The sequence below is a fragment of the Carcharodon carcharias genome, chromosome 6 (genome assembly GCF_017639515.1).
Source record: "Carcharodon carcharias isolate sCarCar2 chromosome 6, sCarCar2.pri, whole genome shotgun sequence".
Taxonomy (NCBI): Eukaryota; Metazoa; Chordata; class Chondrichthyes; order Lamniformes; family Lamnidae; genus Carcharodon; species Carcharodon carcharias.
This window is the reverse complement of record NC_054472.1, coordinates 6,909,372-6,925,974: the sequence shown is the minus strand read 5'-3', so window position 1 is coordinate 6,925,974 and position 16,603 is coordinate 6,909,372. Positions and strand designations below refer to the sequence as shown.

Here is a 16,603-nt window from a genome sequence, read left to right as displayed (position 1 = left end):
ACCACTACCCCATTCAATCCCAAAATGGATAGCAGAGGAAAGTCAAGTCCAACATGCCAAGAAGACTAATAAAACTTTGAAAAACCCAAGTAGTTTGAGGTTTTATTTGTTGCAATTGCCAAATAGCAACATCAAGACTTTGCTGAATGATATGGAGCTTATACAGAAATCAGAAGAGTTGCTGGATAAGACTATGAAAATGCAGCTGCTGTGTTAGAGCTGTGATTCATTAAATAGTTATAAATAAAGCGATAGGCTGGAAGTAATTCAGTGATTAGTCATGACTCTGAATTGCAGACATTAATTACCATGACCAAACATTGAAACAAACTCTCCTAATAATCTAAATGAGAACCTGATGTCCAAACAGCAACTGATTAAAAAGCACATGCTTTCTGTCACAGAGGATTTGAACGTTTTTGCTTGCCATTCCAAGGTGCATCTTGTTCTCTTACCTCGTGTTAGCATAAATGTTTTCAGTTGTCAGATAGAACTGTTGCCAAATAACAGAGAAATGGAGATACTTCCTATCTCTTCACACAATTCAGTAAAGCTGCCCTTTCAACTGTGCTTTCATTTTTAGAATGTTGTGTACCCACCTATTTCTAATCCTAAATACTCATGATTATGGTCAGCTACTTGTTTTGCAGACTGAACAGCCATGATTACTCCCCATGGCTGCTGAGGAGCCAGCTTCTTCTGAACCTACACTGGGAAATTAACCTGACTAATACTTAGATTAATTGATTCTCCTCAGAAGTTTCCATATCCTCCAGTGCCTCTTCCCTGTTACCTTAGATTCCAGAAAAACTGACTGTAATTGTCTAGCCTGGGGTGATGGGGGTGGGGGGGGGGGGGGGTAATGGGGTTGCTACTCTCCTTCCTCCAAAGAACAGTCTTCTTGTGCCCAGATGGTTTCTTTATAAAGGAGATCGCTTCAGTCCCCCTACACCCCAAGACCTTTTGGCCTCTTCACAGGCGTGGGGTTGGGCCCAGGCCCCAACCTGAGCCTTGACCCAAAGATGAGTTCCACTTTCTCCAAGATCAATCTCGCGAACAAATATTTTGGAACTGTTCTATTGAGGATCACAATTAAAGATAGCTACACGTTGGAGGATTTCAGTGAAAAGAAAGAACTTTCATTTGAACGGCTCATTTCACAACCTCAGGATGTCCCAATGCGCTTTACAGTCAATGACGTAATGTTGAAGTGTAGTTACTGTTCTAATGTGGAAACCATGGCAGCCAATTTGCATGCAGCATAGTTCCACAAACCTTAGTGTGGTAATGACCAGATCATCTATTTTAGTGATTGATGTTGGTTGAGGGATGAATATTGGCCAGAACATCAGGAAGAACTTCCCCTGCTCTTCTTCAAAATAATGCTGTGGGATCTTTTATGTCCATCCAAGGGAACAGATGGGATCACAGGTTAGCTCCTCATTCAAAAGATAGTGCTGCTGATAGGGTAGCACTATCTCAGTACTGCACTGGGAGTGTTAACCTTGATTTTGTACTCTCCTATCCCTGGACTTGGGCATCTGATTCAGAAATGAATACTACCAACTGAGCTGACAGCTGAGACCTATCATACACCACTCAGTACACAAGTCACATTCATTGTAACAGATTACCTACTTTTGAGAATAATTAGTATCATCTAATTTTTTTTTTGTCTTATCAGGTGCTTCATGTGTACAGATGGTCATTATCAAGATGGTCATTACCATTCCTTGTAGGGACCTTATTGGTGCTGCAGGATGGCAGAGCCCCAGGTTTAAGGATCCCCAAGTGTGCACAGCGGTATGGCATTATTTCATTGGTTAAAATCCCACACATAGCACTCATAAGCTTCCCAAGTTTGTCCAATTCGGACCATCCTACAACAAGAACAACTTACATTTGCATAGCACCTCAAACATAGCAAAATATCTCAAGGAGCATTATCAAACTAAGCCACATGGGATAGTAGGACAGGTCACCAAAAGCTTGATCAAAGGAGTAGGCTTTAAGGAGCATCTTAAATGAGAGGAAGGCAGAGTGGGTTAGGAAGGGAATTCCTGAGCCTAGGGCCCAGGCAACTGAAGCAACAGCCACCAATGTTGGAGTGATGCTGGGGATGTGCAAGAAGCCAGAATTGGATGAGGGTAGTGAGAGGTTACAGATAAAGGGAGGGGTGAGACCATTGACGGATTTGAAAACAATCTTAAGAATTTTAAAATCAAGCACAGGGTGAACAGGACTTGGTGTGAGTTATGATATGGGTAGTCGAGTTTTGGATGAGCTCCACTTTATGGAGAGTGGACAGCCAGGAGAGTATTGTCAATATCTATTGAGAGGATAGTCAAGGGGTAACAAAAGCATGATTGAGGGTTTCAGCAGCAGATGAGCTAAGGCAGGGGTAGAGATGTGCAATAATATAGCATATTGTCTTAGGATATTGCCTTTGAAGGTTATTTAGTGCCTTTGTAGAGCTGGTTTGTTGGTATTGAGGTATGGTCCTCGCTTTGGGACTTTCATTTGAATATGTGAGAGTTCCTGGGTTTAAATCCTTCTGTTTAGCAAGTTGTCATCTTATTTACTGATTTAGTGATCTAATTTACTGTACTCAAAGTGTATGAAACAGTGCCTTGCTGAATTCTGGTCCCTTTTTCAGTGTGCAGGTTCAAATCCTGTGCCTGATATTTACTGCAAATAGGTTGATCAGGCTATCATAAACTCTACTTAAATTCTCATTGGTAATGACCAGCTATGCACACCAAACATGTGTTGAAAAAAATCAGATGATTATAATCATTCTTCAAAAGTAGTAACCTGCTTCAATGAATGTGACTTATGTAATGAGTGTTATATGATAGCTGTCAGCTCAACTGGTGGCAAACGTCCAACAGGTTGATGTAATGTGTCCAGTGGGTGGGTGAAGAGTTAGCATGTTTTCTGCTTTTGGGTTTTTTTCATTTTCATCGACTGCGATTTTCAAATGGGTTGCAAATAAAACTGCCAGTGCTGGAAATCGGAAACAAAAAGCAAAAATTTGGAGTACACACAGGTCTACCAGTCTTCAGTGGAGTAAACTGGATCCCAAGGAGACCATGCAATCATCTTCTGGTCAATATTTCCCCCAAACATTGATAAAGAGAAAGAAAGTAACACTTTGTCACATCCTTGATTATTTTTCCAAGACTAATTTTTGTGGAGTACTGTAACTGCCCAAACCGATGGAACCTATCCAATTGAGTCCCATTCAAAAGCATGTTCATCCTCTCCGATTTCGCCATTTGCGAGGTTTCACGGGAATGCAACCCCACCCGAATGACAGCACTCTACAGTACTTTGCTTCTCATTTTCAGCCTACCCTGCTGGCTAGCAGCAATGTGAAAAAGAGAGCCAGATGTGTAAGTCTTTCCCTGTTAGTACACAGCCTGTCCATTGGCAAGTCTTCAGTTGTGCCTCCTTATGGCAACACATGGAAACTGTGCCCTTCATGGCCCCAGGCTAAAACTTCAGAACTTTGTGGCGATTTGGCCCTTAGACATGCAGTGTGCAGGCCCACTGGCATGGGGACACTCATGAACCAAACTCCCAGCAGGAAGGCTTGTTTTTTTGCTGTAAATTCTGTGTAATTCCACATAATTCCAATGTCCCATTTCATGGAGTAGACTGGATCCCAAGGAGACCATGCAATCATCTTCCTTCTGGTCAATATTTCCCCCAAACATTGATAAAGAGAAAGAAAGTAACACTTTGTCACATCCTTGATTATTTTTCCAAGACTAATTTCATAGATGGAATCAAGAGAGGTACCCAGTTACAGGTGCGGAATCTTTTTGGAAGCAAGTTGTCTAAGTAGTCCAAAAAATAAAGTTATAGAATGAGCTGATGTGATCTCCAGCGTAACTGTGGAATTTCAGCAAGTAGTGCTACATTCCTTGAGTGATAATCACAGCACTGTACCTGCCCAGAGCCCAGCCGACCACCTGCTAATGAATGGTGCCCCCGTTTGCCTGGCGTTAACTACCCTTCAACATTCGACATGGGTTAGAAATGCTGACACTGCCTTACACTACTACATGAAACTAAACCCAACAAGTGCTTCAGTCTTCCAAAGTTAACTAAATAGAAACATGAAACGTCCTTTGCCACTGTCAGGCCGTTTCACATTGTACATTGGCCAGGATGGTTCAGTCATTGCCATTCATTGTACTTACAGCCTTCCACAGACATTTCGCAGGCTTTTAAGTGTCAACCTCGAGTATTTACAGATCCTCTACAGTGCGGCACCCTCTTCATGGGAACAATGGCATGTATGAGTGAGGCAGGAGAATCTTCACAGAGACAGGCAGGGTTGGATTTTCTCTGTCCTGCGGAGGTAGCTTAGAAGGCAGGACTGGGAGCAATGTTGGAAAATAGCACATAGGATCTATTATCCAACTCATTTCTGCCTCAAGGTTATTTTGCGAAATACAGCAGAGGCCAATTAGGCCCATTAATGGGCCAATTGGGGGTGGGTTGATGGTGCCACCAGGATCTTCCTCCTTCCTGCATGATTTTTAATTTCCCTCAATGCTGCAGAGAATGCATCCATGTTAAGGCACGCACGTGGTCCCCTGTTTGCCTTAGCAGTACTCATCTCTGCTAGTGGGGCTACCAGCCAGACATCAGGGTGGGCCCTCCTATTGGACTTCCCTGGTCTGCCCACAGTGCTTAATTGGGCGGGGCTCCTGGAGGTGGCTTCTTAATTAGCCGACTTCGGGAAGCTTGCAATATACGTCCCAAGATGATCACTTTCAGGTTCCCAAGCTGAAACTAAGACCAGCACCAGAATCACAATCCAACCTCAAAAATTCAGCCTGCAGCACCTGGATCAGGAAATAAATAATGTAAAATCATATACAGAAGTGAAAGAGAAGGGAACAAAACAGGTGGAATTAAGAAAGAGATAAAAGAGACAGAAAGAAAAAGTTAAATAAAATTGACTTTATTTTTTAAAATCTCCAACATTAATTAAATTCCACAAATCTCTAGGCATTATACCTTTTTTGAATTAAACAAAGGCGTAGGGAATAATATTTCTCTGGTGCATCCTCCATGGCTACACTTTGACCAATCAGAGTTGACAACCAATCAGCACCGTTTTCCCATGCAGTATAAATTGTTGCTCCCTTTAAAATTTGGCAAGCTTGCATCTGTCCAGGTGAGTGGAGGATGAAGAGCTTTGACAGCATGTCTCCTTTTTTTTAGAAATAGTCAAATAATTAAATTATATAGGAATGTGATTCAACACTTGTACAATCGAATTTTCAGGGCCAGAGAGATTGCTTGAAAGTACTTAAAACTTAACATGCTGTTAAAAATTCAATTCTGCCTAAATGCACCAGCCCTAATTTTTTCTGAAATCAACACATGCATTACAAAACCTGCAGCTGTTATGTCCAAGCTGAGTAAGAAAATGTGGAACAACAGAACACCAAACTGAATCTACCAAGCCTGTGCCCTCAGTGTACTCCTGTACATTGGAGACCTGGTCAACATATGATTGTAGGAGAAGAGGCTGAACAGTTTCCATCTTCACTATCTCAGGCTTTTCCTCGGTATCTCTTGTCAGGACAAGATAACCAACTCAAATGTCCAGCAGCACGCTAATTCCATCAGCATGCACCCATTCCCAAGCCAACAATGCCCAATTGGCTCTGCTACATTCATCAAATGGATAAAGTCAAAGATCTTCTGTACGGGAAACTGGTCACTGGGTCACAACCTGCTGGACATCCACATCTCCACTACAAGGACACCTATCTGCAAGCAAGATGTGAAGAAGGTGGGCATTGACTCAGACAACTGGGAGACAATCATCAATGGCCGTGACCACTCGAGGCTGACTGGTTGGAAGGGCATTGGGAGAGGTGAGGTGGAACAGAGAGCTCGACTGGCTGAGATGAAGGGCCAGAGAAAACAGACCAGCAAATTCTGCACCTTCTCAGCCCTCTGTACTCCTCTGCAGCAAACCACTGTCTCATGAGATGTAAAGCTGCCAAAGACAACTTTCTCTGGCGTGTTTAGGAATTATCGAGCGGCTAAGTGCAGCAGCCTTGCACCCTTCATGTGCTTGAATTCAAGTCGTACAGTGAGGTACCAGTGAAGTTGCAGCTTGTAGAGGAACAGGGAAAATCAGCCGGCAATTCCCTGACGCCCATGTCTAACTGCGCATGTGTGAACTCCGCATGTTGCTGTGCAGTTTGCTCCATAATGATGGTGAACACTGATGGCTTCATTGTTATTCTTAACACCAAATCTGGGTCATTATGTTTGTTAAAGGACGGATTTTCAGGTAGGGAGGTGAAGCCATGAATGGTTGTTAAAAAAAAATCCATCTTGCCATAGACTTTCTTTTGTTCTCATTCTAGAATGTCTCCCATTTCACCCAGGCAATAGGATTGTGATTGCTTCACAACACACCTGGTATCAGTTCAGGGATTCCCGAGTCAGGTTGAATTTATTTGTTAAGACTGACGTGAAAAATCTACTCAACACATCTGGTATCTGCTGTTTTCCAATCGTCAGTATCCAATCCCCAGTGCTAATTTCCATCTAATTATAATGGCCCAGATCTACCTGTCAGCGGTAATGCTGGGCATATTGCCACTGCCCGTGAACTTTTCCGCGCCCCGAGAGATACTGCCTATTTTCAGCCGCGGTTTCCGACCCTGACTGCAGCAGCAATGGGCCAGTGCAGACTCCCCAGGGCAAGTCTGGTGAGCCTAAGAGAAGATGACAGGAGCTGCCATTTTCAGGTAGGTTTTTAAAGGTCTCAAGTCTTTTCAGTAAATGAGTGGGTTAGTGAGTGGATGAGTGAGTGGGTTGTTGGATCGGGGGTAGTCGCGTTGGGTGGGGACGGTAGTCGGATCGGGTCGGGGGTAGTTGGATCAGGTTGGTCTGAATATTAGCCTTCACTAGTTTCTGTACTTTTATATCCTTCAGATTATTTCTGATCTTATTTTGCTACGTTTCTCTGCTCCTAAGTATTGGGGTTGAGGTTTACGAATTCCAGCTGTCTGGGCCTTAAATTCTGGAATTCCCTCCCTAAACCTCTCCATCTCTCAATTTCTCTCCACTATTGAGGTATTCCTTCTAACCTACCTCTTTCACCATAGGTCACTGTCCTATTATCTCTTTATTTGGCTCAGTGTCATGTTTTTGTTTGAAAATGTTCCTGTGAAGTGCCTTAGGGCATTTTCCTATCTTAAAGGTGCTATACAAATGCAAGTTACTGTCTGTGAGTCAGTGTCCCATAAACGGGCCTTACACTCCAGGAGCCACACTCTCTTGCAGAGATCTCGCTTCCGTAGGATCCTCACATATCTTGAGCTCACACTTTGCTCCTGGTTGTTCCACAAGAGGGATAAACTCACCCAACCACACCACAACCATGTTCATTTCTGACTATCAACCAGGTTTATTGGCGATGACTTTACCAAGTGCAGCACATACAGAATAGCAAAAACTTGCATTTAAGGGGGAAAGAAATCAAGTTTCACAATTCAGCAACTTCAAGATCACTATACATTTTCATATTGAAGCATTTAGTCAGTAAAATATTGGGTATGATAATCGACAGTCAGTACCTATTGTGTTGATGCGGATCAAGCCCATGGGTCCTTACAGTTGGGTTCTCTCCATGCAAGAAGCACCCATAAACACCACTTCGGATGGCCAGTGTGCTATGAGCAAGCACAGAGTATACATAGGGCACAGCAAAGCCCCTTATCTATTATTCAGATGAGGCCTGTCTCATGTTAAGCAGCTAAGGTGCATGTGTGCTCCAGCCTCTCCTGAAAAGGAGGACCACAAGATTTTAACGTTTTATCACCCAAGTGGCCCAGTATTTCAGTAAACCCAGCCAGTTTAGATGTCACCTGAAAGATGGGGTAGGATTAACAAACCTGGTTTAACACATTCCTGGAGGTTTCAATACATGGGGTGGAATCATCCCAGATTTGCAGTGAGGTAGCGGGCAGGATAAAAGTTTTTACCTGCCAGCCACAATGACCTGTTTTCGCACTGTATTGTCCTATTCACACCTCAATAATTATGCAGCCACAGGGAACACACCATCTCGCTAGAAAGCAGTCTTCAATTTGCCTGCCACATCATTACCTCGCCAATTCCTCACTCAGGGTGCCATATTTAAACTGCAGCTCTGTGCACACTTCTCATTACTTGCAACGCAGGACTGCTCCAGTGAAGACATGGCCCCAAAAGCCATGAAAAGTGCAGCCCCCAGTTCATTGACACATCCCCAGGACACCTACTGGATGCCATGGCGGCCTGCTGTAATGTCCTCAACCCACGCTCTGGCCACAGGAGGCTCATCAGTCTCACCACGCCAACTTGGGAGGAGGTGAGAGAGGTGGTCAGTGCTAAGGCTGCGCACGAGATCAGCCATTCAGTGCAGAAAATGGATGAATGATCCCATCCGTGCTGCCAGTTTAAGGCAACCATTTTATCACTCTAAACTTGCACACTCACAACGCTATCACAACTCACATTCACTGGCAACTCACTCACTGCCAACTCGAGAGACATCACCACTCACTTTCTCACAGACACCCTCATATCTCCATCTGGGTCCATTTCTTCTGGAGACTGCCTCCTCAGCCCTCATCATCTTGAGGCCACTTGCGCAGATCAACATGTGCTCCCACACCTGCCCTAGGATACCCCCTTCCTCAGTCCAACACTCACAATGCAGCCTCTTTCCTTGCCTGAGGCCACTTCTCCCCCTTCCCCAACCAAGCCCTAGCCCTTCAACCTTTGAAAAGCCACCGCTGCCTTACCACTGGTCTGGTACATAGAGACCTGCCCTTGAGCCCCCCCCTAACAGTGATGTGGTGCTGCCTGTGAAGCTTGACACTGATGACTGTGAGTGCTGCCTGAAACAAGGTAGGCAAACAAACCTCGAAGTCCCGAGTGAAGTGCGGGTCGCTAGCTGCACGTCGCTTATGTACAGTTGAGAAACACATCGGCATGCAGTCGACATACCTGGATGATCCAGCGTGGGGGGATGATTCCTGCGAGCAGGGCTCATACTGAGATGCTAAAATATTGAAATTAGTTCCCAATGCGACAGGAAACGTAGCCCATCATTGATGGGTGGAATGGACGATTGGAAACTGGTTTCACGATGGTGTGAAACCAACTTTTGGCCTTCTCGCCATATTGTCCCTTACCCCCACCCCCCCACCATGACGCCTGATGCCAAAGGGGCCAGAAAATTCTGGCCATGGTCTCTCACCTGCAACTATCCCATCCGGTCAAACGTCCTTTGTCCCCATATCCAGTATCTTTATGACTAGTAAATAAAGGTGTTTAGAAAAAATTCTACACGCTTATATCTTCCCCCCTTTTTAAAATCCATTCACACACTATCGCATTGTTGGAAAGGCCGTCTTTTACTGTAGATTCCTAATTGCCCCTTGAGAAGGTGGTGATGAGCTGTCTTCTTGAACCGCTGTAGTGCCCATGGTGTAGGTACACCCACAGTGCTGTTAGGAAGGGAGTTCCAGGATGACGAAGGGACAATGATATAGGGCAGGATTTTCCACACCCGCCTGCCACCGGGATCTTCCAGTCCCACCGCAAGTCAATGGACTTCTGGCTGGAGCGCCACCTCGCCGGGGTCAGGTCCCGCCCGGGACAGGGCCGGAAAATCCCAGCCATTGTTTCAGGTCAGGATGGTGTGTAATTAATGGGGAACTTATGGGTGATCGTGTTTCCATGTTGCTGCTCCCCTTGTTCTTCTGGGCGGTATAAGCCATGGGTTTGGAAGGCGCTGTCAAAGAAGCCTTGGTGAGTTGCTGCAGTGCATGTTGTAGAAGGTACATATGCTGCCATGGTGGTCGACCTGAAAAAGGATAGACTTAAATGTGAGAAAAGCTGAGAATAATGGAGGTTGAAAGAGGTCCATGTGCACAAATTACTAAAACATAGTAGTCGGGTACAAAAAAAAATCAAAAAGACTAATGGAATCTTAGTCTTTTTAACTAGAGGGCTAAAATATACCTGGGAGGCGGCTTTGATATGGCCAAACAAAGCCCTGGCATTGCCACATCTGAAACACTGTGTACAGTTCTGGGCACCACATTTTATAAAGGATATATTGGCCTTGGAAGGGGTGCAGTGCAGATTCAACAGAATGTTATCGGGGCTCCAAGGGTTAAATTATGAGCAGAGATTATATAAAGTTGGCCTGTACCCCCTTGGAATGTAGAAGGTTAAGGGATGATTTATTTATATTTTTTAGGATTTTGAAATAAATTGATGGGATATATAGAGAGAGAAACTTTCCTGAGAGGAAAAAGCTGGAATGAGATGTAACGGTATTACAGTTGAATAAAGGCAACTACAGAGGCATGAGGGAGGAGCTGGCCAGAATTGACTGGGAGATGAGCCTAGCAGGAAAGACAGTGGAACAGCAATGGCAGGAGTTTCTGGGAATAATCTGGGAGACACAGCAAAAATTCATCCCTAGGAAGAAGAAGCATACTAAAGGGAGGACAAGGCAACCATGGCTGACAAGGGAAGTCAGGGACAGCATAAAAGCTAAAGAGAAAGCATACAATGTGGTGAAGAGTAGTGGCAAACCAGGGTATTGGGAAGCCTACAAAGACCGACAGAGGGCAACTAAAAATGAAATAAGGAGGGAGAAGATTAAATATGAGGGTAAACCATCCAGTAATATAAAAGAAGATTGCAAGAGTTTTTTTAGATATATAAAGAGAGAGGCAAAAGTGGATATTGTGCTGCTGGAAAATGACTCTGGAGAAGTAGTAGTGGGGAACAAAGAAATGGCAGAGGAACTGAATAGGTACTTTGCATCAGTCTTCACAGTGGAAGACATGAGTGACAGCCCCAAAGTTCAAGAGAATCAGGGGCGCAGAGGTGAGTATGGTGGCCATTACGAAGGAGAAAGTGCTAGGAAAACTGAAAGGTCTGAAAGTGGATAAATCACCTGGACCAGATGGATTATACCCCAGAGTTCTGAAGGAGATAGCTGAAGAGATAGTGGAGGCGTTAGTGGTGATCTTTCAGGAATCACTGGAGTCAGGGAGGGTCCCAGAGGACTGGAAAATCGCTAATGTAATCCCCCTGTTTAAGAAGGGAGTGAGGCAAAAGACGGGAAATTACAGGCCGATTAGCCTGACCTCGGTCATTGGTAAGATTTTAGAGTCCATTATTAAGGATGAGATTTCAGAATACTTGGAAGTGCATGGTAAAATCGGGCAAAGTCAGCATGGTTTCATCAAGGAGAGGTCATGCCTGACAAATCTGTTAGCATTCTTTGAGGAAGTAGCGAGTAGGTTAGACAAAGGAGAGCCAATGGATGTTATCTACTTGGACTTCCAGAAGGTCTTTGACAAGGTGCCGCACAGGAGGCTGCTCAGTTAGATAAGAGCCCATGGTGTTAGAGGCAAGGTACTAGCATGGATAGAATATTGGCTGTCTGGCAGGAGGCAGAGAGTGGGGATAAGGGGGTCCTTCTCAGCAGGTGGCCGGTGACTAGTGGAGTTCCGCAGGGGTCAGTGTTGGGACCACAACTTTTCACTTTATACATTAATGATCTAGATGAAGGAACTGAGGGCATTCTGGCTAAGTTTGCAGATGATACAAAGATAGATGGAGGGACATGTAGTATTGAGGAGGCGGGGAGGCTGCAGAAGGATTTGGACAGGTTAGGAGAATGGGCAAAGAAGTGGCAAATGGAATACAACGTGGGGAATTGTGAAGTCATGCACTTTGGTAGGAAGAATAGAGGCATAGACTATTTTCTAAATGGGGAGAGAATTCAGAAATCTGGAGTGCAAAGGGACTTGGGAGTCCTAGTCCAGGATTCTCTTAAGGTTAACTTGCAGGTTGAGTCGGTGGTTAGGAAGGCAAATGCAATGTTGGCATTTATTTCGAGAGGACTGGAATATAAAAGCAGGGATGTGCTGCTGAGGCTTTATAAGGCTCTGGTCAGACCACATTTAGAATATTGTGAGCAATTTTGGGCCCCATATCTCAGGAAGGATGTGCTGGCCCTGGAGAGGGTCCAGAGGAGGTTCACGAGAACAATCCCAGGAATGAAAGGCTTAACATATGAGGAACGTTTGAGGAATCTGGGTCTATACTCGATGGAGTTTAGAAGGATGAGTGGGGATGTGATTGAAACTTACAGAATACTGAAAAGCCTGGATAGAGTGGACATGGGGAAGATGTTTCCATTAGTAGGAGAGACTAGGACCCGAGGGCACAGCCTCAGAGTAAAGGGAAGACCTTTTAGAACAGAGATGAGGAGAAACTTCTTTAGCCAGAGAGCGGTGAATCTATGGAATTCATTGCCACAGAAGGCTGTGGAGGCCAGGTCACTGAGTGTATTTAAGACCGATATAGACAGGTTCTTGATTGGTAAGGGGATTAAAGGTTACGGGGAGAAGGTGGGAGAATGGGGTTGAGAAATTTATCAGCCATGATTGAATGGCGGAGCAGACTCGATGGGCCGAATGGCCTATTTTCTGCTCCTATGTCTTATGGTCTGCTGTTGTGGGAGTCCAGGACAAAATCAAAGCCAGACCATTCAGGAGAGAAGTTAGGAAACATTTCTCCACACACAGCGTGTTGAAGTGTGGCACCTTTTTTCACGAAACAATAATGGATCTGAGATCAATATATTTTTCCTAGCCAAGCATATTAAGGGAAATGGAGCCAAGGAGGGTGGATGGATTTGAGATACAGATCAACCATGATCTTATTGAATGCAGAACAAGCTCAAGTGGTTGAATGGTCTTCTATTGCAATGGGTGCAGGATTCTGTTATCAGTACCACAGTGTTTTCCCATCATTAGCACAATGATGGTTCAATATCCTACAAACACTAATTGGGACATGGAAAAGCTCTAGCTTTAACTCCCGCCTGTGCACTTTAATCTTTTGCATGAAAGAGAATTGATGCCTCCCCAAGATAACATTCACTGTCAATTCCACGGTAGCTGATAACATTATGAAATTTGCACTAAATTCTCTCTCTGCATGCAGGTTTCTGAGTACTTGAGCTGAAGACCTGGCCCTCACTGGCACACGTCCTGGTGCTTTGCAAGGTGTGGAGATGGTCCAAACATGTGGCAAAATGTTTCTGTATCTGTTACATTCACAGACCAGCTTTTGTTTTCCCCCAGGTCCATGATCGCCTGGATAGACATTGCTGCGGTTTTAACCCAGACTTCTCAGAACCCTGTGTAGAAGATCTGCTGCACGAAAAATGTAGAAATCTTAAAGACCATCTCCTTGTGCATATCCTGGTATGTGAGGAACAAGAAATTTTAAAATGGCCTCATGCAAAAACAAAAAAAAAATCTAAAATTTATATTGTGCCTCTCATGACCTCAGGGCATCGCAAAGCGCTTGCAGCCAATTAATTACTTTTTGAAATCAGGTTAGTGTTGTAATGTAAGAAAGGTAGCAGCCAATTTGCACACAGCAAGATGCCCCAAGCAGCAATGTGATGATGTCCAGATATTCTGCTTTTAGTGATTTTGAATGAGGGATAAATATTGGCCAGGATACCAGGGAGAACTCCCCTGCTCTTCTTCAAATAATGCATAGGATTGTTTACATCCACCCAAGAGAGCAGTTGGGGCGTCAGTTTAACGTCTCACCTGAAAGATGGCACCTCTGACAGTGCAGCACTCCTTCAGCACTGCACTAGGAGCGTGAGTCTTGATTTCGGGCTCAATTCTCTCGAGTAGGACTTGAGCCCACCACTTTCTTACTCGGAGGTAAGAGTGCTACCCACAGCTGTATTTTGCTGCTTTTGAGCTTAACAGTGTCTGAGGGTTTCTGGGCCATTCAGCCCATCATGCCCACCTACTTTTCCCCCTCCTCCACACTTGTTGGGCACTGTTTCACTGGCTCTGACAGCTTTCTATTGCTTTACCCAAGACACCCATCTTCATCCATTAACCCTTTACAGGAAATGTAAGTACCTACTAATGAAGAATATCACAGCTGACCGGACTATCTTCACCCAACTAACCACACAATGCAAAATCATCTGTCGCTCCAGCTCTTACAGGGCCATTGCATAACCTTTGCACCAAGGTTCCAAGTCATGACCATCTCAACACAGCCCCAGCACCCAATAGTAGCCTGCCAACCTCATTGCCCCATATAGGGAACATTTTGATACAGCCCTAGGTTGAAGAATTGCGCATGCACACCAGATAGGGGAAAAATGGCGGTAGAAGACACATACTTTGTAACTAGCACAACAAAATACCGGCCTTTTTATTTAATCATTGGCTAGCTCTGGTAGATTTGGGTACAGGGTTATGCAACGCCAAGTTAGAACACTGAGGGTCAGCAGTGAAGTCCTTCACTAGGAAATACCCCTGCTCATATGTGGGCAGTGTTTGTTCGATGAGCTGTGGAAAGAAAGCGAACAATGGGAAGGGCCTGAAATATGGAAGGGCAGCAGGAATGCAGGGAATGAGTACCATGTTCTTGCACCTATTATATTTGGTTGCTCTTTTGTTGATTGTTGGTGGAAGTAGCTAACTCCAACAAAACCCACTCCTAGGGCTGGATTTAATGGAAGCAATGGGGTCTTGCCCACCAGCTGGACAGCCAGCAAGAGTCCTGTGTCGCCTCTTTTTGGGGAAGACCCGCTGCATCATGAGCCACTCAGGCACTTACCTGGACAGCAGCAGGCCTTCCCCAGGATCAAGGACCTGAGGGAGTGGAAATCTCACCCACCGAGAAGTGCCAACCAATCAGAATCCAGCAGCTCTATTGCACGGCAGCGACACCAGGGAGGTGGTGGCTGCTGTTGGTATGACACCCACCCAAGGCCCAGCATTGTCATGGACCCAGGCCACGGCTGAGTGATGCTGGGATGGGAGTTGCGAGGTAGGGGTTTCAGGGTAGGGGTTCGGCAGCAAGGTTCTCAGCTCTCAGAGGGCCCCCTACTTCCCAATACTGGGTCTCTTAATCTGGCACTGAGTGCCTTTGAGTGAGGGACCCACCCCTCCTTAATTGCCCACTTAAGGGCCTCAATTCGCAGCAGAATGGGAAAGCTGTTCACAGAGCTTCCCACCACAGACCTAATCGGGGGGGGGGGCCTTGGGACTCCATCTGCCACCACCCTCCCGCCTGATTAAATGCCCCTACACCACCAAACTCACCACAGTGGAGGGCAATAAATTCGGCCCCTCATTTCCCTGCCTGCATATCACCTTTTTATTCTTTCACAGGATGTGGGCATCGCTGGCTAGGCCAGTATTTGTTGCCCATCCCAAATTGCCCTTGAGCAAGTGGTGTTGAGCTGCCATCTTGAACCGCTGCAGTCCATGTGGTGCTGTTAGAGAGGGAATTTCAGGATTTTGACCCAGTGACAGTGAAAAAACAGCGATTTAGTTCCAGGTCTGGATGGTGTGTGGCTTGGTGGTGAACTTGCAGGTGATAGTGTTCCTATGCATCTGTTGCTGTTATCCTCCTAGGTGATACAAACTTTAGTGAGTTGTTGCAGTGCATCTTGTAGATGGTACACAGCATATCAATCGCAGAGGGTATGAATGTTTAAGGTGGTGGATAGGGTCCCAATCAAGTGGGCTGCTTTGTTCTGCTTGCTGTTTAGCTTCTCGAATGTTGTTGGAGCTGCACTTATTCAGGCAAGTGGAAAGTATTCCATTACACTCCTGACTTAATTGTACCTTGTAGATGGTGGACAGGTTTTGGGGAGTCAGGAGTTGAATTACTCACCGCAGAATCCCCAGCTTCTGACCTGCTCTTGTAGCCACAGTATTTATATGGCCAGTCTAGTTCAGTTTCTGGTAAATGGGAACCCCCAGGATGTTGATATGGGGGTTTCAGTGATTGTAATGTCATTGAATGTCAAGGGTAGATGGTTAGATTCTGTCTTGTAGGAAAAAGTCATTGCCTGGCACTTGTTTGGCACAAAGGTAACTTGTCACATGTCAGCCCAAGCCTGAATATTGCCCAGGTCTTGTTGCATATGGACATGGACTGCTTCAGTATCTGAGAAGTCATGAATGGTAATGAACAATCATCAGCGAACACCCCCACTTCTGACCTTATGTTGGAGGGAAGGTCATTGATGATGAGCTGAAGATGGTTGGGTCTAGGACACCACCCTGAGGAACCCCTGCAGCAATGTCCTGGGACAGAGATGATTGACCTTCAACAACCACAACCATTTTCCTTTGTGCTAGGTATGACTCCAAACAGTGGAGAATTTTCCCCCTTTTTCCTATTGATTTCAGTTTTGCTAGGGCTCCTTGATTCCACACTCAGTCAAATGCTGCATTGACATCAATAGCAATCCCTCAATATCACATGCATTCTCCTCCACAACCTAATCCTTTAGGGTTTCAGTCCCATGGACCTTCTCCTCAACTTGCTGCAAGTCCGGTCCCCATCCAGTGGCGAACCTGTATAACATATGGTGGACTGGAGAGATTGGCTGAACTCAAATGTAGAACCTCACCTCAGCTCTCCAAACAACAGAATCATTCCTTAATCATACCTGTGGTGTGCTGCACAGAAACTTGGA

General features: G+C 45.2%; 1 protein-coding gene across 1 annotated transcript in view; it reads left to right on the top strand.

The window, feature by feature from the left end:
• gask1a (golgi associated kinase 1A) overlaps positions 1 to 16,603 on the top strand; it is a 49,318-nt gene that overhangs the window by 17,473 nt on the left and 15,242 nt on the right. The window contains exon 3 of the mRNA XM_041189682.1: positions 13,212 to 13,334. Within this exon, the coding sequence (XP_041045616.1) occupies positions 13,212 to 13,334 (123 nt within the window). The remainder of the gene's footprint in view (positions 1 to 13,211; positions 13,335 to 16,603) is intronic.